This window comes from Engystomops pustulosus, chromosome 8 (genome assembly GCF_040894005.1).
Source record: "Engystomops pustulosus chromosome 8, aEngPut4.maternal, whole genome shotgun sequence".
NCBI classification, from domain to species: domain Eukaryota; kingdom Metazoa; phylum Chordata; class Amphibia; order Anura; family Leptodactylidae; genus Engystomops; species Engystomops pustulosus.
The window spans coordinates 91,219,810-91,242,970 of NC_092418.1; the positions used below are offsets into that span (position 1 = coordinate 91,219,810).

The following is a 23,161-nucleotide window of genomic DNA, read 5'->3' on the forward strand; positions in this document are numbered from 1 at the left end:
TTGGATTGATTAGTACCTCATCCGTATTAGCTCTGGTATTAGCTCTGGTTCACAGTTACTGAACCCACTGTGATTGAATCATCTGTCCCCTCTATTGTTTGAGTTCTGGTGCAATCACTATTGTGACCGAGTTCTGAGCCTCCTGCGTATCCCCTTTAGGGTGTTGGTTATAGTTATTCTTGGCTAGCTCCTCACCTTGTTTGAGGTCTTGTTCATTGTGTTTCTGGTATCCTGATCTGATATTCTGTATTTGTGATTTTGTGCTTTGATTGCACGCTCTGTTGTGACCTGGCTTGGCGACCATTCTTATTTGTTTGTATCATTTGGGCCTTTTTTAGGAGTTTTGCACTTGTCTGGCTTAGGGAGGGATGGTCGACCAGTTGTCCTGTACCACTTAGGGTACCCGGTACAGAACAACTGGTCAACATTCCCTCTCCACGCCACACAACTGTATAACAAGGAAATGGTGGGTTCGGCATCAGGGCTTACTGTCTCGACTGTGTTCTTGTACCTAGTCCCATAATTACAGAGGATTCCTATAGCTATATATTTGGAAAAGAAAAAGGAATTTATTTGCTATTGGCTATCTAGATGTACTAGAGGATGTGCAGCTACACATAAAAAATGTTTTTATTCAGCTTAAAGCTATGGTACACTTTGTCCTCTGACATTTGGAGCAAGACTGTGCATTAGAGGGACCCCAAGACATAATATTGCTTGAGTCCCCAGAATGGACAAATTTGCCCCAGACTCTAAGACTATATGGTATAAATAAAAAGTATAGTTCATCCTGCCAAAAAATGAGGATACCTAAAAAGTCAAGACACAAAAACTAATGATTTTCATTAGTTAAAAAAATGTGTTCAACAAGAAGAATGCTATATAAATTTGTTATCACCCAGGGCCGATTCTAGCATATTTGCTGCCTGAGGCGAATATTAAAATGCCTGTGTCTTTGCTTAGAACGGAGCGACGCAGCAGCCGGAAAGGCGCTGCATCGCTCCGCATATAAATCGCGCCTGTGTCTTAAAGAGACAGGCGCGATTTATTTAGCTGGTGGGCGATTCGGGTGTTAACGGGCGCCCGAATCGCCCACTTTAGAGCGTCGAATTTCGCCGCCACTTAACAGGGATCCGCATTCTGCCGCCTGAGGCGAGATTTTCATCAACAGATGCGGCCCTGTTATCACCATAATTCTACTCAATGACATAAATGGGATAATATGTTATTTATTCTGTTTGGTGAATGTTGCAAAAATGATAATGTATCATGTACATATTAATACAACTAGACTTTTACAAACAGTAAAACATTTACAACAGAAAACTGGAAATCTATACCAGCCCCAGCTGGAGTAATAATAAATCCTTATAGATTGTGGGAAATTGCTCTGGCAGAAGCTAAGCAGGAATCAGGGAAACAAACAGGTTATAGTCGAAATCAAGTGTTTTATTTGCACACTTCAGCCAAACATACATTCTGTCTTAGCATAGGCATAAACAAAAACAAAACCTACAAGTCTGATTTACCCAATAATAGATCCCTGTCTACACGTGCACCTGGCTGCCAGGCACCCGCTCTTGGTCAGCACTCAGTTACCTTTGCTGTATGACCATAGCCCAGCATTCAGACTCCCAGGTGATGCCTACCCTACTGATTCTGGCCTAAAGTATGTACCAGGCTCTAATAAGTCCTGTGACCTGCACCTGTGGGTGATACAAAAACCCAGAACTGAACCCTTGATGGAATAGGTGTCGCAATACCAGCCTACCCCTACTCCATAATAAGCAAGCCGAGTATGGGCTTTACAAAAGTGTCTGTGCTAGCTAAGTCAATATAGACAAAACAGACTATTCCTGCTCACTACATATCAGTGTTAACCACCTTTCATTTGCCTGTATGTCACATACCTGTCCTCCTAAACTACACCTGTCACTTTCTCACAATATATTTAGCACCATGATATTCCAACATAACATATTCCTATATTCCACCCTGGCATGAAGTAGCACATGTTCAGCTGGAGAGGCGGAGGGATGAGCACTGCTCACCCCTCCCCTCTCCATATGGATGCCTGGTGCCCTAACGCACTTACAGGAAAAGATAGAGCATGCTCTTTTTCCCGGCAATGGTATGGTATGATGACACACCATACCACGGCCGGGTATCGTAGGCGTCTATGGGGACGGATATTCAGCTGCATGTTGCCACAGAAACGCATATACGATTGGGCCGTGGCATGGTCCCATTTGCTTTGATTCCATCCCTGCAGAGGCTACTCCAGGTAATTTACATATTACTTTTAGGGTACAGTCACACGTACCGCTAGCGTTGCCTCAGCCCAATCTCATTAGCATTTCCAGTGAAACGCATGTGATTGCTTTCTGATCCCATGGGTTTTACTGCAAACGAAAATGCGTTCGGGGCGAGGCACACCCCCATTGCCCTAGCACTGCACATGTAAATGCCGCACAAACGGTACGTGTGACCGTACCCTTATAACATTTTTTAAAAGTAAGATTAGGTCTCAAGATTAGTCAAATAAAGATTAGGGCAGATGTAGGTACAGGCAGTCCCCGGGTTACGTACAAGATAGGTTCCGGAGGTTTGTTCTTAAGTTGAATTTGTATGTAAGTCGAAACTGTATATTTTATAATGGAAGTTTTAGACAATTTTTTTTCTTTTGCCCCAGTGACAATTGGAGTTTCAAAATTTTTGGTGTAATTGGACCAAGAATTATCAATAAAGCTTCATTACAGACACCTTACAGCTGATCATTGCAGTCTGGGACTATAGTAAAGCATCCAGAGAGCTTCACCAGAGGTCACATGGGGCAGAGGGGTCCGTCTGTAACTATGGGTTGTCTGTAAGTCGGGTGTCCTTAAGTAGGGGACCGCCTGTACAAGGAATATACCATCAGATCTACTTTTGATGGTGGATTCTTCATGATAGGTTTTCTTTAACGAGAGTCAAAGTTACATGCAGTTAGGGAATGTGAAAAGCCTGTTTGAAGAGAGGGGTTTTTAACGGGAAACTTGAAACTTTTGTAGAGAGCGTAAGTCAGCTCACTGCTAGTGATTTTCCTGGTGCCCAGTATACATCTGGGCCAAAGGACATCAGTATTGGTATCAGTCCAAGAAATGATCCCAGCACTCAGATCGAATATGATATATGGATCAATTTTATATTTTTTTATTTATATACGTCCCCCATACGTTCGTGTGAATGTAGCCTAAGGCCGGTTCCGCACTTGCGAGTGTGATACAATGAACTCGGATCACACTCGCAACGCATGCTGCTCGGATCGCATGGCCCGAACGCTGCACACCGGGACTGAACTGACATGCTGAGTTCAGTCCCGGTTTGCAGCGTTCGGGCCGTGCGATCCGAGCAGCATGCGTTGCGAGTGTGATGCGAGTTCATTGTATCACACTCGCAAGTGCGGAACCGGCCTTAGAGTTATCATTGCTGAAACCACAGATTCGCTGGATCTCAAAATGGACTTTCTTTCCGCATCGAGTATGATTAAAAAAATGTCCATTTTGAAACCTGATCCAAATTTCCTCATGCGAACTAATCCTTACGGTGCACGTATATATTTTACGCCAGAACGTATAGCGGCATCACAAAGGGTGCGCATTACAATCGGTGGAACCTGTGTTTGGTGACACGGCGTGATTCTAACATGTCCGTTTTAGTTGCATTTTCGCAGTACACGGATGAGATTCGTGACTTATCTCATCCACTCTAATGTTCCTGTGGCCATAACCTGTAGCCATGAGAAGTGTCAGTCAGCCTGAAGGAGATGTAACCCTAGCCCTGGTGTGACACAAGCACCGGCCTCTCCTCACCATAGGCACGTATAAATAAACTGGAGGAAGGGGGGAGCTTATAGACGAGCCGGGCATTGCCCGCTGACAGTGACGGGAGCTGGCAGCAGCAGAGGAGAAGGGCAGCCACAGCAGCCGCGCGCGCGCCCGAGCCGCCGGGAGCGCGCCCTCACCCGGCTCTGACATCACACAGCCTCAGCATGGCGCTCAAGGTGACTCCAGTAGCTCCTCTTATTATATAAAAGCTTCTCCATGCTTCGCCGTGTCCTCCTGACCCAGCTGAGACCTCCTCAAGTTGGAGATGCAATGCATGCCATGATGTCTTGTGCTGGGTGCTGGGTGCTGCCCGGGCCCTGCTACATCGCTGCTGCTGCTGCTTTGTACTGTCATGATCTGTGCTTGTATATTATTCTATGTGTCATACATGCCCATTACATGTTAGCAGAGGCTTGTACTTGATCTGTGTGATGCTGCCCTTATCTGTGTCACGTGATGTGTGACCTATAGATCCCATATAGATCCACATCCATCTAATAGGAACAATGTTACCATCCATCTTTATCCTGACTTGTACAAATATTTACTGACATGCATGCAAAACTGTCATATGTGTCCTGTGTGTGCGTTGTAAGATGTGTCCGTAAAACTACAGGTATCCAGAAAGAGTGGGGATAGAAGAGAAAGATGTGTCCTGTGTCACACAAGGACAGAGGTGGCTTTAAGGGGAACTCTGTTAGTTACGGAATTGTCTGGAATCCGATTGTTGCAGAATTTACAGGATATACAGCATATAACATAAGACGGATTTGTTATTTTCTGTTGTGATCTGTTATCATTGACTTGGAAAGTGGCCCTCAGATTTCGCTATCCTTCTTTATTTTTGGGACACTAGTTTAACTTTGTGCTTACATCTGTGTCAGGAACGGTGATTTTAGTAACACATATACAGGCAGTCCCCGGGTTACGTACACTATAGGTTCTGTAGGTTTGTTCTTAACTTGAATTTTTGTGTAAGTCGGACCCGTATACTTTATTATTTTTGGTCTGTGTGACAATTTGATGTTAAAAATGTTGGATTGTCATCAATATCAGACACCTTCAATAACTGTTATAGCTGTTTATTTTAGACTAGGGTTAAAATACAGTAAATTACCAATTACCATAGGTCCGTTTGTAGTTAGGGGTCGTCAGTAAGTGGGGTGTTCTTAAGTAGGGGACCGTCTGTATGTATGTATATATATATATATATATATATATATATATATATATTATATAATTTTTTTCGTTTTGTATAACCAGAAAAAAGATCTATTCTTGCATTGCACATGTGTGCAGAGCCTTAAAAAAATGCATATAGGGTCTAAACAACTGGTTGATGTAAAACCACAACTCCCAGCATGCCCTGACAGCCACAGACCGAATGTGCCATGCAACAGGCTGCAGGCTTTTGTAGTTGGTATTAGTCTTATATTATATGGTAGAGCATTCAAGAGAATTGGTGCAGCTTGGAAGAAGTTGTGAGACATGAGTGGATGTGGTTTGGATTGAAGGGGATTTCCATAACTATAGTAAACCTCCAAGGGAACACATACTTACTCCGCACAGGCCTCCACAGAATTTACTGGTACCATAGTGTAAAATATTAGTCTAAGGGCTCATTCACACAGATGTGTCATTATTGAGTCCCTTTTGTGTCAGTATTGCATCCTTAATTATTTTTTTCACACGTCCATATGGATTTAGTTTATCTGGGTTTTTTTTATGATTGCATTAGATGGCAAAACATCTGGCTTCCCAACATCATCTGAGAAAAAAACACAACACCCATGAATGTCATCTGTGTGATGTCCATTTTTTTTTTTTTTTGTGGACGCTCCTTGTCTGCAAATGTGAAAAAAAAAAAGTTCATTCTCCAGTATCTAGTATCCAAACTAGCCACATAGACAAGAAGGGGCTGTGAAAATCACAGATACTAAAGAAGAAAATGGATGTGTGAATGGGCCTAAGGCTGGTGGCACAGGTGCCATTTTGAACCCGTTTTTGGGCCATATTTAAGCAGTCCGTTAAAAAATGCATGCGTTTTTGACCGCTTTTACCAATTATCTTAATTAAAACAGGTCAAAATGGATGCATTTTCAAAAAACGCATGCGTTTTTCAACTGACTGCTTAAAAACAGCCCAAAAAACGGGTTGAAAATACCACATGTGCCGCCGGCCTAAGGCTGGTGACACACATGGCATTTTTGCGCTGTTTTTAGTTAGTGCGTTTTCAGATATTAAAAAACGTATGCGTTTTTGACAGGTTTCACCACGCATGCGTTTTTTTTCCGATCTGAAAACGCACTACTAAAAACGGCTTAAAAAAGCCACGTGATGCAACACCTCGCGTTTTTGGTCCATTTTTAAGCATGCGTTTTCAGTTCGTTTAAAAACGCATCAGTTTTTGACCGTTTTGTCCGTTTTCCCCAAATATCCTTATAGATAAACAGGTTGTAAGCGGCCAAACGCATGGTAAATGGTCAAAAACTAATGTGTTTTCAAAAACGGATACATTTTTAAACGGACTGAAAACTTGTGCTTAAAAACAGACCAAAAACACCATGTGTGGCATCACCCTTAGGGCGCATTCACAAGATGCGTTGCGTCACGTTTTTTTAATGTGTTTTTGACGCTTTCAAAAGGCTTCAGCCTTGATCAAATGCTAAGGTATTGCGTTTCCACTGCATTTGCTAAAACGCAATGTAACCTCAGCATGTGATCAAGGCTGAAGGCTTTCGAATGCATCAAAAACGCGTAAAAAAGCGTGACACAACGCATTGTGTGAACGCGCCCTGAGAGGTTGTTCACATCTTCATAGTTAAGTTCACAGCAGCATAACCATTACATTGCAGATACCTGACCCAATATCTTCCAAGGGTAGATGACTACACCCGATCTGCATCTGTAGTGAATTTTATTATGTATTTTGCTGAAAATTTCTCCCTTTCCATTTAGGGAGGAGAAATCCTCTGCAGGTCGGCAACAGAAAATTGTCACGCTGCATTTACCCTAATGGGTTCATTAGATTTCCTTTTTATTTCTTACATTTTTTTTTACTACTATTGTTTCTATTGTATGCAGTGGGGCCTCCATTGTATGAGATGTGCCTAGAGCTGTGGATAAGACAAGTGGGATTGTCATATTTTTGATTTAAACCCTACAATATGAATCAAAACCAAGGCCCAGCTCTCCCCGATCCATTGTAATGTGTCTCTACTCCATTGATTTATTTATTGGGGGGGGGGGGAGGGGGGTGATAAAGGGGAGAAAAAAAAAAAAAAAGCTGTGGAACACTCTCAAATCTCTAATTTCTTATTGTTTATTACAGTTTACCAAAAGGGCTGATCCCAATGAGTTGAAATCCATCTTCCTTAAGGTAAGGAAACGAATTGGGAATGAATTTTCACAATCATTAATAATATTATTGGAAATACTTTGTTATTGTCTGTAAATATTTGGACAATGTTTACACTAAATATAAGTTATAGGGGAGGAGATATAGGCTGGAAATAGAAGCTGTGTTACAGAGGAGTCATGTGTTTCCCATGTGCCATATGAACTTCATCTGCATGGAGACGTCTTTATATGAACAATGGCTGTAATAGTTTCCAGTGCTGACCATGGTGCTGGGACAAGGTTCACATGGGGCAGTGTGAACAACATATTTCACCCATACAATTCAAAAGAACCTCTCATACTTCCTGACTTGAGTAACAAATTATATTCCCCACAACTCCTAAGTATTTGTGTTATGCAGTTCCTCTGTTATTCCTCTTAGGGTGATGCCACACATGGTGTTTTTGGTCCATTTTTAAACATCCGTTTTCAGTCTGTTTTTGGCCTTTGTGTTTGGCTGCTTACAACCTATTTATCTATTAAGATAATTGGGAAAAACTGACTAAAAACGGACCAAAAACGCCATGTGAGGCATCACCCTTAGAAGTACATTTACAGCAGGGGTTTTGAGCTAGGGCTAAGTCCGGCGGCACAAGTTGCGTTTTGAACCAGTTTTTGGGCCGTTTTTAAGCAGTCCGTTAAAAAACTCATGCGTTTTTTGAAAACGCATGCGTTTTTGACAGGTTTTACCAAATATCTTAATTAAAACTGGTCAAAAATGCATGTGTTTTTTAACAGGCTGCTTAAAAAATGGCCCAAAAACGAGTTCAAAACGCCACGTGTGCCGCCGGCCTAAGTCCCTGGCCACACTTGCTCCTCTCCAGTCACTGCTGAGACAGTCCAATTGTGTGATAGATACTCTTTTGGCATGTCGAATGATTTATAAATATCTAGGAGGAATAACAGAAGGACAGTGCAGTACACACTATTAAAGGGAACCTGTCATCAGGAGACTTTTTGTGGCTCCTCCATGACCCCATAGAGAATAGTGTACACGCTGCCAAAGAGTTTTTAAAGTAAAACTTAGTAAAAGTTAGGTCAACGTTTACCTTTCTGTATGCAGAGCTGTGTCCCTAGTCCCATCCCAGCGGCCAATGAGAAGTGGTTTCGCCTCCACCCTCTGGAAACCGCCTTGCCATGCATCAAATTCAAATAAAAAAAACTTCCCATGTCCCCCATATCTCCTCCCCCCATTTTTGGACCATATTTACTTTGCTTTGTGCCTTTCCTCTTTTATTCCCATGAAAATATATAAATAAAGATGGGTTCAAATCACATTTTTGTGCATACGTTGGAAGGATACAATGGGCGGATTCTGCCGTCTCCTTACAATGTATGCCACAGACGTATCCCACTGTATGCCTATACGGTGAGATACGTCGCTGTAGGACCCCACCTCAAATGTGGGGAGGGGAGTGAACAACAGCAGCAACTGGTAATCTGCTGCTGCCGATGTACGGGGTGTTTCCCCAGTGATGTCATTGTCCTTACATGGACAGTGACATCACTGGGGTCCTAACTCCTGCTGATCGGATTATCAGCTCAGCGACTGGGGCTCCAGGATGCAATATGCTGCACCCGCTTCCCATAGGCTTGTATTGCCTATGCCGAGCACATACGTCGCTCAGCAGGAGGAATCAGGATGGAAAAACGTATTTTGCTATGACTTTCCATCCTGCCTTTTTTTACCAGAGCTTTCCCGATGTATTCGCTGAGCATTTAGAAAAGATGTAATGTGAACCCAGCCTTACTTAACAAGTGTGTGTTATGGGGGTATGTCTAAGGCTACATTCACACTGCCGCATGGGGGAACTATATACGGCCGATATACGTCCCCCATAGACAGCAATGGGCACACGTGCGGCACAGTACCACTCCGTACCCGGGAAAAAGATAGGACATGTGCGCCATACATTCCTATGGAGAGGGGCGGAGGTGAGCAGCGCTAATCCTCCTCCTCCTCTCCCTGCGCACTGCCATGTGCCCGCTGTGCTACCATACGCCCGGCACCGTCAGTGTGAATCTAGCCTAAGGCTACATTCACACGGACGTATGAAAACGGCCGTATCCGTACCGTTTTTTTTACGGATTACATACGGCCACATTCATTTCAATGGACAATACGTCTGACCATTTATATTGCCGTTGTTAACTCCGTTCCGTACCGTATACTGGCCGTATAAAAATATAGAGCATGTCCTATTTTTTCCCGTATTTCAGTTCCATATACCCTAGAAGTCTATGGGGACGTATAAAATACGGGTTACATACGTGCTGCATACGGATGAAAAACGTCACGTATATAAGGCCCGTAAATACGGGACTGGAGAAATCATACGGTCGTGTGAATGTAGCCTTAAACACTGTAAAATTGCTCACTGACTGACAGACTGTAGGCCGTAAGTCCATCCACAATGAGAATGCCCCGTTCTGAAAATTTCAGAAGTAAACTTGCTTGAGAATTGTGATATCATAAGAATTACATGTAATTACTGAGGCCGCACAAATTATGGCTAGCTAATAGCCCCCATACTGGTCTGTTGTGTATGTTCACATGGTGTAGTGAGCCCACCGTGTTTCACCGTACTGTGACAAAGCCGAGCGGCCATGCAGAAAAGTGACCCTCAGCTCCTATGGAAATCGTAGTCATGTGTATGAGGTCGAAAACGTACTTGTTAGGAGAAAGGACAAATTCTGTTAAATGTTAATCCATATAATAATAAAGTAGGCCTCATTGGTAACAAGTAATGCAGACCAGGGGCATAACTTGAGGGGGGTGCATAGGGTGCGGTCGCAACCTGGCCCAAGAGGCTTAGGGGGCCCATAAGGTCTCACTCTCCCATATGAGAAGACTAGTACTATAAAAAACATACATTATAGTCAGGGGGCCTGTCACAGACTTCGCACCAGGGCCCATCAGCTTCAAGTTACCCCACTGATGCAGACATAAAAAGCTGTTGTCAATAGCAACCTGTTAGCTCAAGGACTATATCCACTAACTTGAATACCTCCCCCCTATAGATCTATATATAGGTTGCTATGGCAACTTCCCAACCTTTATATCTCTACTGGTTACCATAGATGATTCCCAGTTGTATTGAAGGGAGAATTATGGGATTGGTTGCTATGGTAACAAGGCATTTCTGTTTTTTTCTGACATTTGGCCTAGACTCCAACTATCCATCAAAACTTAATGGCCTACATTTAATGTCTGTCTATGACATGAAAGTGCATTAAAGGGGGATCCATCAAGTACACAGACTGGAAGCAGACATTTTGTAGGATGAACCAATAATTGAGTTTTTTTTCTTGAGTTGCTGTTTCCTTTTGGTATTATAGGATAAAATTGTCTCTTGCGATTCTTTTTGTTATATCTGTCATATTTATATGCTAGTGATATACATTGGCCTTCAAGAAGACCTGTGGCCTGTATGTTGCTCAATGGATCAAGCAAAAAGCGTAAAACCTTAAAAAAGAAAAAAAACGTTAGGTCATCTGACATCATGTGGTTAGCCTTCAGAGGTTCCATAAAGGAAATCTCAAAAATCGAGCATGTATAAACCAGGGACACTTACTCATAGATCCAGGCACTGTGGTAATCTTCTTATATTTGTAATCCATGGCCTCCTTCTTTTTTAATATTATGCTGTTGAGCCAGAAAGGATCCCTCTGTTCACAGCTTCACAGGCTGTTATACTGTGTCACCCCCCCCCCCCCCTGCTTCCTCAGCACTCTCTGTAATCTCAAAAGCAGTGAGCACACAGTGGGGGTGGGGGGGAGTGCTTTTGTACAATGAAACAGCCTGTGAATCTGCAGCACAGAGGGGCTCTGGTAACACCCCCCAGGAGCCCTTCAGGCTCATTAGCTTAATTGTAATCACTGATTAACACGGGCACAGGGCCCGGATCTATGAGTAAGTTTCCCTGGTTTATCTTGCCGGATTTTGGTGGTAGATTTCCTTTAAAGGTAACCTTTCAGTAGATTTGGGGCCAAGAAGGGACTTCGAGTGACTTGAGTCCCCTTTGATTCCCTAATGCATGTGCACTGAGCATAGTGAAGCTGAGGTCAGTACACCTGACGTTACTGTGCATGCTCACAACATCAGGCGCATGCACAGTGAGTCAGGTTGGAAAAGCGCAATATGGTGGACTCAATTCTTCCATCACCCACCACCCTCACGAACTGGAATATCAGGAAACCGGTCACCGACACCGGTAAGGGTCCCTTAACCCCAGCGGTGTGATGTTAGTTTATGGGTCCGGAAACTCCTGACAGTTTCCCTTTAAGTAGATGAAAAAATAGTCCCAATCTCCCTCTACTATAGGCAGGAAGGGGATACAGAAGTGTTCACTTTTAAGAATTTTGCCTCTGAGTAAAATTATTAATTCATTTATTTTTGCATTGTCTTCTCTCTGTATAAATGCACAAATTTTTTATATATTTTGACATTCTAAATAAAGGGTAATGTTTTCTATTTCATTGTTGCATTGGTTATTTTCATGGCATCAGTCACACAGGTTTATTAAAACGATTTCATGTTGCAACATGTTATTAACCGGTTCCACCACTTTGATGGTACAGAGCGGTGCCGGCCCACATACCTAAGAAGTCTTATGCAACTTGACTCCCTGCCCGAGGCCTAACATCCTTAGAAGGAAGGACGTCTGAATGTTGTAGCCTTACTAAGATTTATTGCATATTAGCCAGACATTTCTCTACAGTAAATGGATACATATAACAATATATATAACTTTTACTTGTTTCAGTATATTGTATCCATCATATATCCACAGATAATGTTATATAATGTCTAAATAGTATGGACTGAGCTCAGTGCTAGAATCGCTTTTCATTGTTCTGTTTATAACGCTCGCAGCTTTTTTTGGCAGCAGTCTTTTGGTTCTGGATTAGTTTAAAGTTTCCACCGAAAGGACTTTTTGGAAATGTGTGTTATATGAATGAGTTGATGGATAGAAAGCTAGAAGATGAATAGATAAGAGACTATGTAATAAATGAAGTGGATGATCACCGGTCCTATTCTAGCCAGGTGTAAAATAGATATTGCAATATGCTAAGTGGATTTAATAATGGGAGAAATCTGTCTCTTTTTTGGTATTTGCAGGGGGCAGACTCCTGATGTCCCTGTCAATCAGCTGTTTAACCCCTTAACGACTGCCATACATAGATATACCATATATACTCGAATATAAGCCGAGGTTTTAAGCACAAATAATGTGCTGAAAACCCCAAACTCAGCTTATACTCAAGTTAAAAAAAAGAAATTCAAAACAATTCCAGCGCTCCCCGCAGGTCTTCTGTTCGATCCATCCATCAGCGGCAGGCCCGTGCGTCGCCACAGTTTCTGACGTCAGACACCGCCGCTGCAGTAGTTCTGTGTGTGGTGGCAGCCAGCACACACTCTGATGTCAGAGCTGTGCGCTGCACTGATCTGCCGCTGACAGATGGATCGAACAGAAGACCTGCAGGGCGGCGCCGGGAAGGTGAGTATTCGCTTAGTTTTTTTCTTAAAATGAAATTGGCAAACTGGGGCTTGGCTTTGCAACGGAGCAGGAGTTCTGGCTTTGCAACGGGGCAGGAGTTCTGGCTTTGCAACGGGGCAGGAGGTCTGGCTGTGCAACGGGGCAGGAGGTCTGGCTGCGCAACGGGGCAGGAGGTCTGGCTGCGCAACGGGGCAGGAGGTCTGGCTGCGCAACGGGGCAGGAGGTCTGGCTGCGCAACGGGGCAGGAGGTCTGGCTGTGCAACGGGGCAGGAGGTCTGGCTGTGCAACGGGGCAGGAGGTCTGGCTGTGCAACGGGGCAGGGAGTCTGGCTGTGCAACGGGGCAGGGGGTCTGGCTGTGCAACGGGGCAGGGGGTCTGGCTGTGCAACGGGGCAGGGGGTCTGGCTGTGCAACGAGGGAAGGGGGTCTGGCTGTGCAACGAGGGAAGGGGGTCTGGCTGTGCAACGGGGAAGGGGTCTGGCTGTGCAACGGGGAAGGGGTCTGGCTGTGCAACGGGGGAAGGGGGTCTGGCTGTGCAACGGGGGAAGGGGGTCTGGGGGGAATGCTGGCTGGCTATATACTGGGAGAGTTCTGCTTGGCTATCTACGGGTGGAAGGGACTGGCAGGCTATATACTGGGGGAATGCTGGCTAAATATATATCTGGGAAGTGGGCTGGCTAGATATTTACTGGGGGGAAGCTGTGTCCAATGTATTTCCCACCCTAGGTTTATACTCAAGTCAATAGGTTTTCCCAGTTTTTGTGGTAAAATTGGAGGTCTCGGCTTATACTCGAGTATATACGGTACATCCTGTTTGCATATGCCCCATGCTAAAAGGACATTTACAAACCTCTTGGCAGTGAAAACGGCTATTTCTCCTGAACCCTGACACAATTCTGGCATCATGTTAAACAATAACTTGAATATGATATATGGATTGTGTATGGATGCTTCATAGAACCAGAGATATCTACTCTTAAAGTTGTAGTAAAATAATAGATTTGTATATGCGCCTTTATATTTCTAAAACATCCGATAGTAACTTTAAGCGTGGATATCTCCGGTTCTGTGAAGCATCCATACAGAATATATCATATAAACAGGAGATTCTCCTGTTTAATATGACACCAGAAGTGTGTTTCTGGGTGCCAGGGTTCAGGAGATGTAACAGTTTCAAATGTTCCCCCCTTCAGCCTGTCAGCTGAAAGGAGAATGTAGAAATAGCTTACAGATTGCAGAATTGCAGAAGTACATGCACCCTCTGCAACTGTAGCTGAACTTGGGGAAGGTTGATGGAATGATGCTGTACATATTTATGACATATTTTGGTAAAAGTTTATTCAGTTTTACAACTTGGAAAAAAGGACAAAAAAGCATATTTTTCACATTTGTAGTCTTTTACTGGCTAATTTTATAAAGAATAAAATGTGTATTTAAAAAAACTACCCAAGTTAAATTCTCACATGTCAGGATAAAAATAAAGCAAATATTCTTTAGATATGTAAAGCATTTCTAAACATATCGTCATTTAAAGACGTGCAAAACAGAACTGCTAAAATTGACCTGGAGGTGCAGGCATCAATGACCATTAGTCACGAAGGGATTAAAGAAAACCTACCATCAAAATCATGTATGATGAACCAGGGACACTTACTCATAGATCTAGGCACCGTGACTGTGGTAGTCTTCTTATATTTGTTATGCATGGCTTCCATCCTTCTAAAATCTATTCTTAAAATTTTGCTAATAAATCTTAAGGGCTCCTGGGGGTGTTACCAAAGCACCTCTGTGCTGCAGCTTTATAGTGTCTCCACCCTCCTCTCCCTCAGCACCCCCTCCCTTTCCATTCACTGATCTAATCTCTCTGCAGTAGAGGAAGTTCAGCACACAGTGGGAGGGGGAGTTGCTCTTGTAAATCTATAGCGCGGAAGGGCACTGGTAACACCCCCAGGAACCCTTCTGACTCATTAGCATAATTGTAAATGTTTAATCTAGAAGGAAGGATGCCATAAATAACAAATATTAAATGACCCCCATACTGTTCCTAAGGGGACCTTTAATGGCTGTGTCTGCCACTGTATGGATGTGTTGTTATTTTAATAGAAATTCTGAACTTTGCATGGATCTCACATTGACATTTCAACTTAAAAAAAACAACATTTTACTATACAAATTTCTAAAAGAATGTATTATACATTTTAGTGTATGCGGCTTTTATTGAAGCAATGGTTGGAACATGACTGCAGAAACTGCGCCAAATGGACTTTTAATAATACATACAGATGTGCTGTGTGACCTGTTAGTTTTGGGTTCTGGGTGAGAGTGTGTTTGACATTTGAATAAATGGTCTTTAAATGACAGATTTTTTTTGTATATTTAGCATTTAAATGTCGTAACTCCTTGTAGGCCGCGGTTCATAGCGTTCAGTATCTTACGTAAGTGCCAGTTTTATCCGACAAAGTGATATAACCTTACTGACAATGTGTCAGACATACATAAAGGGAAATGAAGAGTAGAAATAGAAATATTTCAAGGGTGAAACACATGTACTGTACGGTTCCAAAATGGAACCTGATTGACATATAATGGCCCACATTTATTAAAGTGTCTGCACCAGTTTTCTGTCTGACTTTGCTCTGAAGAGAACATGCAAACTGCTTGTACATTTATTTATAAGTGTCTGCGCCAGTTTTCTGTACTTCGCATTGGCCACCAACGCAGACAAAGTCACACCTCTGGAACGACCTGATGGTACCACGCCGCAGCAAGTCCAACCTGCTTTGCGGCGGGCTCTGGAGAAAACAAGCTACCACATAGACTCCCAGGTGTTGGCTTAAAGGGAACCTACCACCCCAATTATACCTATAAAGGTAGAACGGGTGGTAGGTGGATGAATGGGACGTGAGGATAGCCCTTTTTAGTCTTTTAGAAAACTTTAATGCAGGCATATGTAATTTTTTATGCGGCTACTGGGGCGTGGAGTAGCCGGACATGAGGCTACTAGTCGCGGCTATTCCACACTCCAGTAGCCACATTACTCCGCATACCATGTAATCTTTGGCCCTCGTCCTAGTCCCCGGCGTTCTGCACATGCGCAGAAGGCCACAGATGCTGTGGGACTCGGACGAGGGCGCGCAGTTACGAGGAGCTGCTCGCCAAAGATTAAATGGTAGGCGGAGTATCGTGGCTACTGGGGCGTGGAGTAGCCGCGACTAGTAGCCTCATGTCCGGCTACTCCACGCTCCAGTAGCCGCATTAAAAAATTTACATATGCCTGCATTAAAGTTTTCTAAAAGACACCTGGGACGTGAGGATTAGCCCAAAAAAGGGCTATCCTCACGTCCAATTCATCCACCTACCATCCATTCTACCTTTATAGGTAGAATCGTGGTGGTAGGTTCCCTTTAAGTAGTCGTCCGCGGTGGTCCAGTGGGTCCACTACCCCTGGTTCCTGACAACAAAGAATAGAGAGGTCTGTAATTTTGTCTGTAAAAAGTTGATTTTTAGAAAGAAGGAGACCATGGATAACAAATATACCACAGTCTCTGTGCCTGGATCTATTAGTAAGTGTCCCTCATTTATCATGTTTGATTTGGATGGTATATATACTATAAATATACACACAGGAAGCTTTTCGCATTGTATTCACTAAACATTTCACTTACTACTACCACCTTCTTTAAAGCATAACTAAACAATTGAAGCATGTTTATATTGTAGACATTAATAGAACTTTATAATTTAGTTCAATAAGTAAAAAAGCTACTCTGTTCCCTTTTTTCTGCTTCTTTCTCCTGTAGTGAGCAGTGTATCTGAAGGCCATTAATGGTCCACCTTCTTTAGATAAATAAGGAGGTTAAAAATTAACTCTTTTCATACCTAGATAATACTTCCAGTGATAATTTAGCTGATTTAAACAAACGACTTTAATAGAGAAGAAAAGAGGACGCAGAGACATATTTCTACAGTAAAGTATATTACAGTTTACTATTATCTGCACTATTCATTTATTCAGTTTTATTAATAGTTTACTTACATTTTACATCCCTGAGATGTCACCTAAGGTCTCTTTTAGGTCTGTAGCTTAATTTGGATTAGTCAACAATATGTATGACAACTTTACAAATATGTATTTAAGAATATTGTGCAATAGGATAAAACATGACATTATGCTAACTCTATCCAGTTGTTGGTCAGTATGTACATCACCAGATTTTATGAGTCTTTTACCTTAGAATATTTAGTATTCTAGGATGAAACACACCTAAATAGAAGGAAATATATCATGTAGACAACTATTGTTCCGTCGGTTATATACACAGTAAACCATTGATTATATTCTGCTACACCTTTCTTCCCTGAGGCAGAGGTGTAACCGGAGGAACTAGCACACCCATGTATCTTACTTGATGGAACCCCTTATATCAATGGCAATTACATATAGTAATATGCCTCCAACTAGAACAGTGGTTCTCAACCTTTCTACTGCTGTGACCCCGCAATACAGTTCCTCGTGTTGCGGTGACCCCAAACCATATACAAGAATATTGTATTTGTGCCAAAAATGCAATAAAATCATGGCTCTGATGGCTTTAGGCGACCCCTGTGTTTTGATCGTTCGACCCCTGCCGGGGTCGCGACCCACAGGTTGAGAACCACTGAACTAGAATGATATTCTTACATAGTATCAGTGGTCATAATATGTGATTTATAAGATTTGAATGGGACTTATATAATGAAGACTTATGGAAGGGAATTGAATTTGTAGGAGAGCCTGATCACAACTGCTCTATTGCCATTAGGCACTATTCACATTTGGTACAGTTTATCACTGGGACTAAAAAAAAAACCTTCTCGAATCCACAGTTTTAAAATCCTAACAGTTATACATTACACCTCCATTATACCAGCCATATATTTATGTCTTTTTAATTATTAGAGATATTCCTAATGTATTATCAGGGTTAATTTACATATCCATATTATACAAATTATAGTGTTTGTTTTAACTTATGTGTTTAGTTTACTGGCCCCAGGTGGGGTAAAAACAATGACTTTACACTTTATACATGCCTCTGTATGATGCCGCCAGCCTCAGTGTGGTATACAGAGGTTCATTGCTGATGTCACATCAAAAGCTGTTCAACAGAGACTTTAGGTGACGGGAGCTGCTGTGTTCCACCAAACCGCTAGAGAAGGGAAATGCAGTTTTGTCCTTGTCCAGCACTGGTACTAAAATATAATTACCGATACCAGACAACCCTTTAAAAGTGAATACAATTTTAGCAAGCTCATGTATACGCTGCTGGGTTTTTTCTTGCAAAATTGACTTGAAGTGCACATAAGAACGAAGACTGGATTATAAAAACACTAGACAGGTCAGAGAATGTAAAATACAGAAGACAAAATGAACGCCAGAGTCTACAGAAGTCTATTGAAAGCAAGGAGAAATAGACTGCAAAACCTTTTATGAGATGTCAGAGTCTTGGCTAAGAAGCTGATTAGATGAATTCTGTGACATCCAGACAGGGCAGCAATATGAGTGGGGAGATTCTGTCCATTGCCACAGATTAACAATTTTCCACTACATAATCTCTGCAGTAAATTTTTGGTGGTTTTTTTTTAACCTAAAGTGGACAAGTGGCTTGTACTGCAGTAGTCTTTATATTATGCAGAACATGTCGATATGATTTTATTTATGACATTTTTTCTTCCCTGTTGGCCAAATGTAGGGTCCAAGCCCTCAATATCCATAACTTTATGTCAGAATAAATACACTATATGTATATATATTCTTTAGGGAAAATTGCAATCGCTTTTTATTCTTCTATATTAATATTTTCCGGATGACTCCTGATGGGGATTGTTCAGAACCGAGCGGTTTTGCTATTGTTTCTGTGCGTAGTTGAGCACAGACAATTGTATTCATCAGTCAGCGAGTGGTCTGAGCCTACATATAAGAAAGAACACACATGCAAAGTTGTTCACAAAAGAAAGATGCAGCTGAACCCGTACATTTTGTACAATAAAGCAGCCGCTGTTCTTTTATAGACATGAAACAAAGGAGATAGATTTTCAGATCGGAGCAGGTTAGTCATTCACATGGCAATATGCTGGAATCGGAGGCTCGTTCTCCAGTACTTAGAGTCGGAGAAGATGTTGTCAAGTGTTTGTCTAAGAACAAAAGGGAGTTTTTATGAGATGCACATGAGAAAATTAACATTTGGACAAACTGCTGCAATTAAGCACATGCACCAATTGTTCCCTTATTTGTACCAAGAATGAGTCTGCATGCTGTTGAGCTAATGATCCGGCGCTTACTCCAAGAGATTCCAGAGATTCTTCCATTAAAGGGACATAATTGAGAAAAGGGTTTATAATGTGTATTTGTATCTTATTCACTCCATTGATCATAACAATGTCTTTTCTGTAGCATTTTCAGGTCATTGTTTTGTATAAAACCATTCTGCAAAAATCCACTGAAATAATTTCAGAAATAAATAGAAATTGTCCTCAGTGACTATATGTAGCTGGCACAGAGATGTGTGGGTACAGTCAGTAGGCACAAGGTTTGAGAGAGTTTGAGAAATCGATTTGTGCAATTCTTTGGTTGTAGACAGATTTATCACATCCCAATTTTTTTAAAAATTTTGCAAAATTTTTAGGCATAAAATAAGCCGCTCACAAATGTATTGCGTTTCTATATGCACTTCAAATGCAATTGGGGGGGGGGGGGATTTAACAATGTGTCTCAAGTTTCTAGCTGGAAAACACTAGTCTTTTGCAGTGCCAGGTTTATCACTGTGATGATGAATTCTGGGGCAGTATAAGACTGCTTTAGACCAACTTTTAGTTTTAAATTGTGCGCCAGAATTTTGGGCGCACGGATGATTTCCCGCAAGCCACACCCCTTTCTAATGAGGCCACACCCATATCTTGGAGGCCTCGTCCCCTTAATCAGATGAGTCCGTAAAGTGCCAAAAAAGGTCTAAAAGCCTTGATAACTGTGGTGCAAGGCATTTTAGACAGTGTTGGCACCAGAATTGTGGCAAAAGTGCATTTATAAATCCCCCCCAATGTGTCAAAGTGATGTAAATGTTAGAAAGTTGTAGGCAAAAGCTTTGTGATAAGGACCTAAATGTTCTATTAAAACAACCTGGCACCTAGACTGTGTGCACCTTCCGTAGTTTCATAATTTTCATATTTTAATATAAAAAAAATTAAGCAAAATATAAACAGGGTCTAAATATCTAACTTGACCATTCCTATTTATAAATTTGTAAAACTATCTGGTGTTCAAAGGAGAATGACTATAGTGGGAACGGTCTCATTTACTTGTTCACATTGTATAACGGATCTGTAGGTCACAGCTCCTTGAGGTCATCACCTGTCAAAGGTCGATGACTTTGTTCTAAAGATAGAAAACAGTAGCGTCTTAAATGAAAAACTCCAGAAGAACTGGGTGCTACAGCTTTGTTCTGTTTTATCATATACCAAGGAAGGCGGACACAGTATAAGCACTAAATCAATTCTCTTTTTTTTAGTTTCTTAAGCTGAATATGAATACCACGGACACAAATATAAAGTGGCTGGGATTTATAAAAATCCGCTCCAGGAGCTGCGATAAAAACATGGAAGTTTCTGCTGCGGGTTTAGAATCTGCAGCATGTTAATTCTAATTATTGTTGTGGATAATGGAGTTCAACTTGAGATCGCCTCCCTCGCAACATCAAATTTGTGAGTTAACTCACCTTTGGTGAGTTAAAAACCTATAGGATAAGGGATAACAAGTTGATAAGGATTTGATTGTTGGGACCCTCACTGATCATCAGAATGGGACTCCAGCAATACAGAGAATGGAGGTACCACGTTAAGCATGCATCCCACTGCTCCAATCAGTAGTCTATATCTATGTTCAGCAATTTCCGGTACTCTCATACTGTTGAAGGGAACAGCAGGACACATGCTTGTCTTGCCGCTCCAACCTTTAGTGAGGGACCCGATTCTCCAGATTTCTGTGGGTCAATTCTCGTAATCGATGGGGGTCCCAACAATCGAACCCTCACTGATCAGCTTTTTATCCCCTTTCTTGTAGATGGAAGATAACTTGCACAAACACTCTAAAGTTAATATTTAGCGAGATGTACTACATTAGGTAAATTACAATGCTGGTAAATTTTTGCCTAATTTAGTGTTAACTTGCAGCACCCATAAATTGGCTAAGTTTATAGTTTTTCATATTTAAAGTGAAATCTACCACTAAATTAGTAAAATGAAACTACACATACTCTCCTATTGTCCTCTTCTCCTCGATCCTGGCGCTGTCCTTCTTTAAGCTTTACACGCCTGGATCAACTGAAAAAAAAAAGTTAGAAAAAAGCTGTGCCGATCGCGGGGGGAAGCAATTTCCAGCATGTCCGGCACGCCTTTCGCGTGACATCACCTCCCTCTCCAGGGGTAGATAGATACATCTCTGTCCCATGTTTGAGAGGGAGGTGACATTACATAGGAGGCGTGAATAATTAACAGACCGTAGCACCGGACACCGCATTGCGTCTTTTTTTTTCAGAGATCCCAGCATGTCAAGCTTCAAGAAGACCATCACCAGGATCAAGAAAGAGAGGATTATCGCTGAGTAGTAACATTTCACTTTATTTTAGTGGTAGATTTCCTTTAAGTAATATCATCCACCTACTACGCACCTTTAAACAAGTTTGAATTCAGATGTATGCACGAAGCAACCATGATCTAGCTGCAAAGACAGAAGCTAGCTCACGGCCGCCATAGACGTGCATAGATTGTCTGAGCAAAAGATATAGCAGGTCCTATTCCTGCCCTGATTTGCGGTGAGGCGGCTCAGCTCCCTATGGAGATAGGAGGGGTGAGGAGCACTCACCCTTCCCTTCTCATCAAGACTTTCGGCTCACAGAACACACACGTGTGCATGTAGCCTCAGACGTGAACTCAAGCAACGCAAACACAAGCACATGAAATTGTCTAACTCGATCAATGAACATGCTATAAGTTATGTACACCATGTACAATTTTCTTTTTATAGTAAAGCTTCCCCAATGCATAAGGTTGATTTCAGGTTAGGAATCATACATAATAATAATTTTCACACAAAATACATTTTATTTTTGGCAGACATGAAAAAATATCTTTAGAAATACTATTGATAATGAGGAGCAGGCAGCTAGGAAGGTCACATGAGCTTGTGTGTAGGACATTTCATGTCCGTGCTCTTAAAGGCCACACATTCCGGCCTAAATTTGGCTCTCCTTCTTGAAGGAGCTCTGTGTAGCGAAGCCTTGCCTTCCTCTGAACATAACTGGACATTATGTCCTTTTACCTCTGGCATTCTGGATTAAAAGTCTATGCCACAGTGGCAGAATCGTTTGTACAAAAATCCTCCTGAAATCACAAAGCACCTTTTACTCTGAGCCTTGATGTCTGTCTGGTTTCTGAGAAATATAAAAAAAAATATCTTACTTTGATTGTCACTGCTTGAAATTACACTGGAGATCAAAATTATAGAACGTTATATGATAACTTCATTTTTTCAGAAATAAAGTTATCTCCATGGATTTTTGTACATTCTTGATATTTAGGATATTGTGTGTTGTGTTTGATTTCCAGTGTATAAGAGTCTGGTTATGTAGGGTAAGTGATATATCTTACTGTACAGTGTCTAGTTATTTAAACATAGGATATATGATAGCAAGAACCTCACTGACCTGGTCCCACTGACCTTGGTTTGTAAGCGGATCCCAAATACTACAGGGAGGTCATTTACAAGAAGTTTCGTTTTAAGATGACTTAAGTACAGAGTATTACTTTAACCATTCATTACTTGACAAATCATATCATATTCATTAAAGCTTTCTTAAAGGGGTTGTTCACTTACAAATCACTGCTTAATTCCTCATAAGCTCTCTCGCTGTGTGTGGGAGTCGGGGCCCAGATGCTGGTTTTTTGTTACTTCAAGGATTAATTATACTGTTCCTTGATATTGATTGACTGTGTTAGAGGCTGTACATTCCCCAAAGATGCCATGATATTCTCCACACGTGGTTGTCCTAAAAGTTCAGAGGTTGTGGAAACCCTCTTTCAACTTATTTAGTGGAGAAAATGGAGACCGGATGTCAGCCGTGTTTCCCAGACTGGACATTGCCCTGCGACCCATAGTCCATGAAATATATCCAACATACCATCTATTTTCATGGACTAAATAAGTCTCTATTAATTGGCTATGTTGTTTTCGTCCATCTGCTCTCCAATTTTTTTTCTGAATATCGCATTAACCCACTATTTTAAAGGACATCTATCACCAGATCAAGGATTGAAAACCAAGCACACTGACATACTAGTATGTGCCTCCTCTGGCAGGATCTGC

The 23,161-nt window shown here is 41.8% G+C and overlaps 1 protein-coding gene across 1 annotated transcript in view; it reads left to right on the forward strand.

The window, feature by feature from the left end:
• The first annotated feature begins 3,888 nt into the window (after nt 1-3,888).
• The window catches only part of SLC25A12 (solute carrier family 25 member 12), an 89,994-nt gene continuing 70,721 nt past the window's right edge, over nt 3,889-23,161 (forward strand). Inside the window, exons 1-2 of the mRNA XM_072121735.1 lie at nt 3,889-4,042; nt 7,198-7,245. Coding sequence (XP_071977836.1) covers nt 4,031-4,042; nt 7,198-7,245 — 60 coding nt within the window. The 5' untranslated portion in view covers nt 3,889-4,030. The remainder of the gene's footprint in view (nt 4,043-7,197; nt 7,246-23,161) is intronic.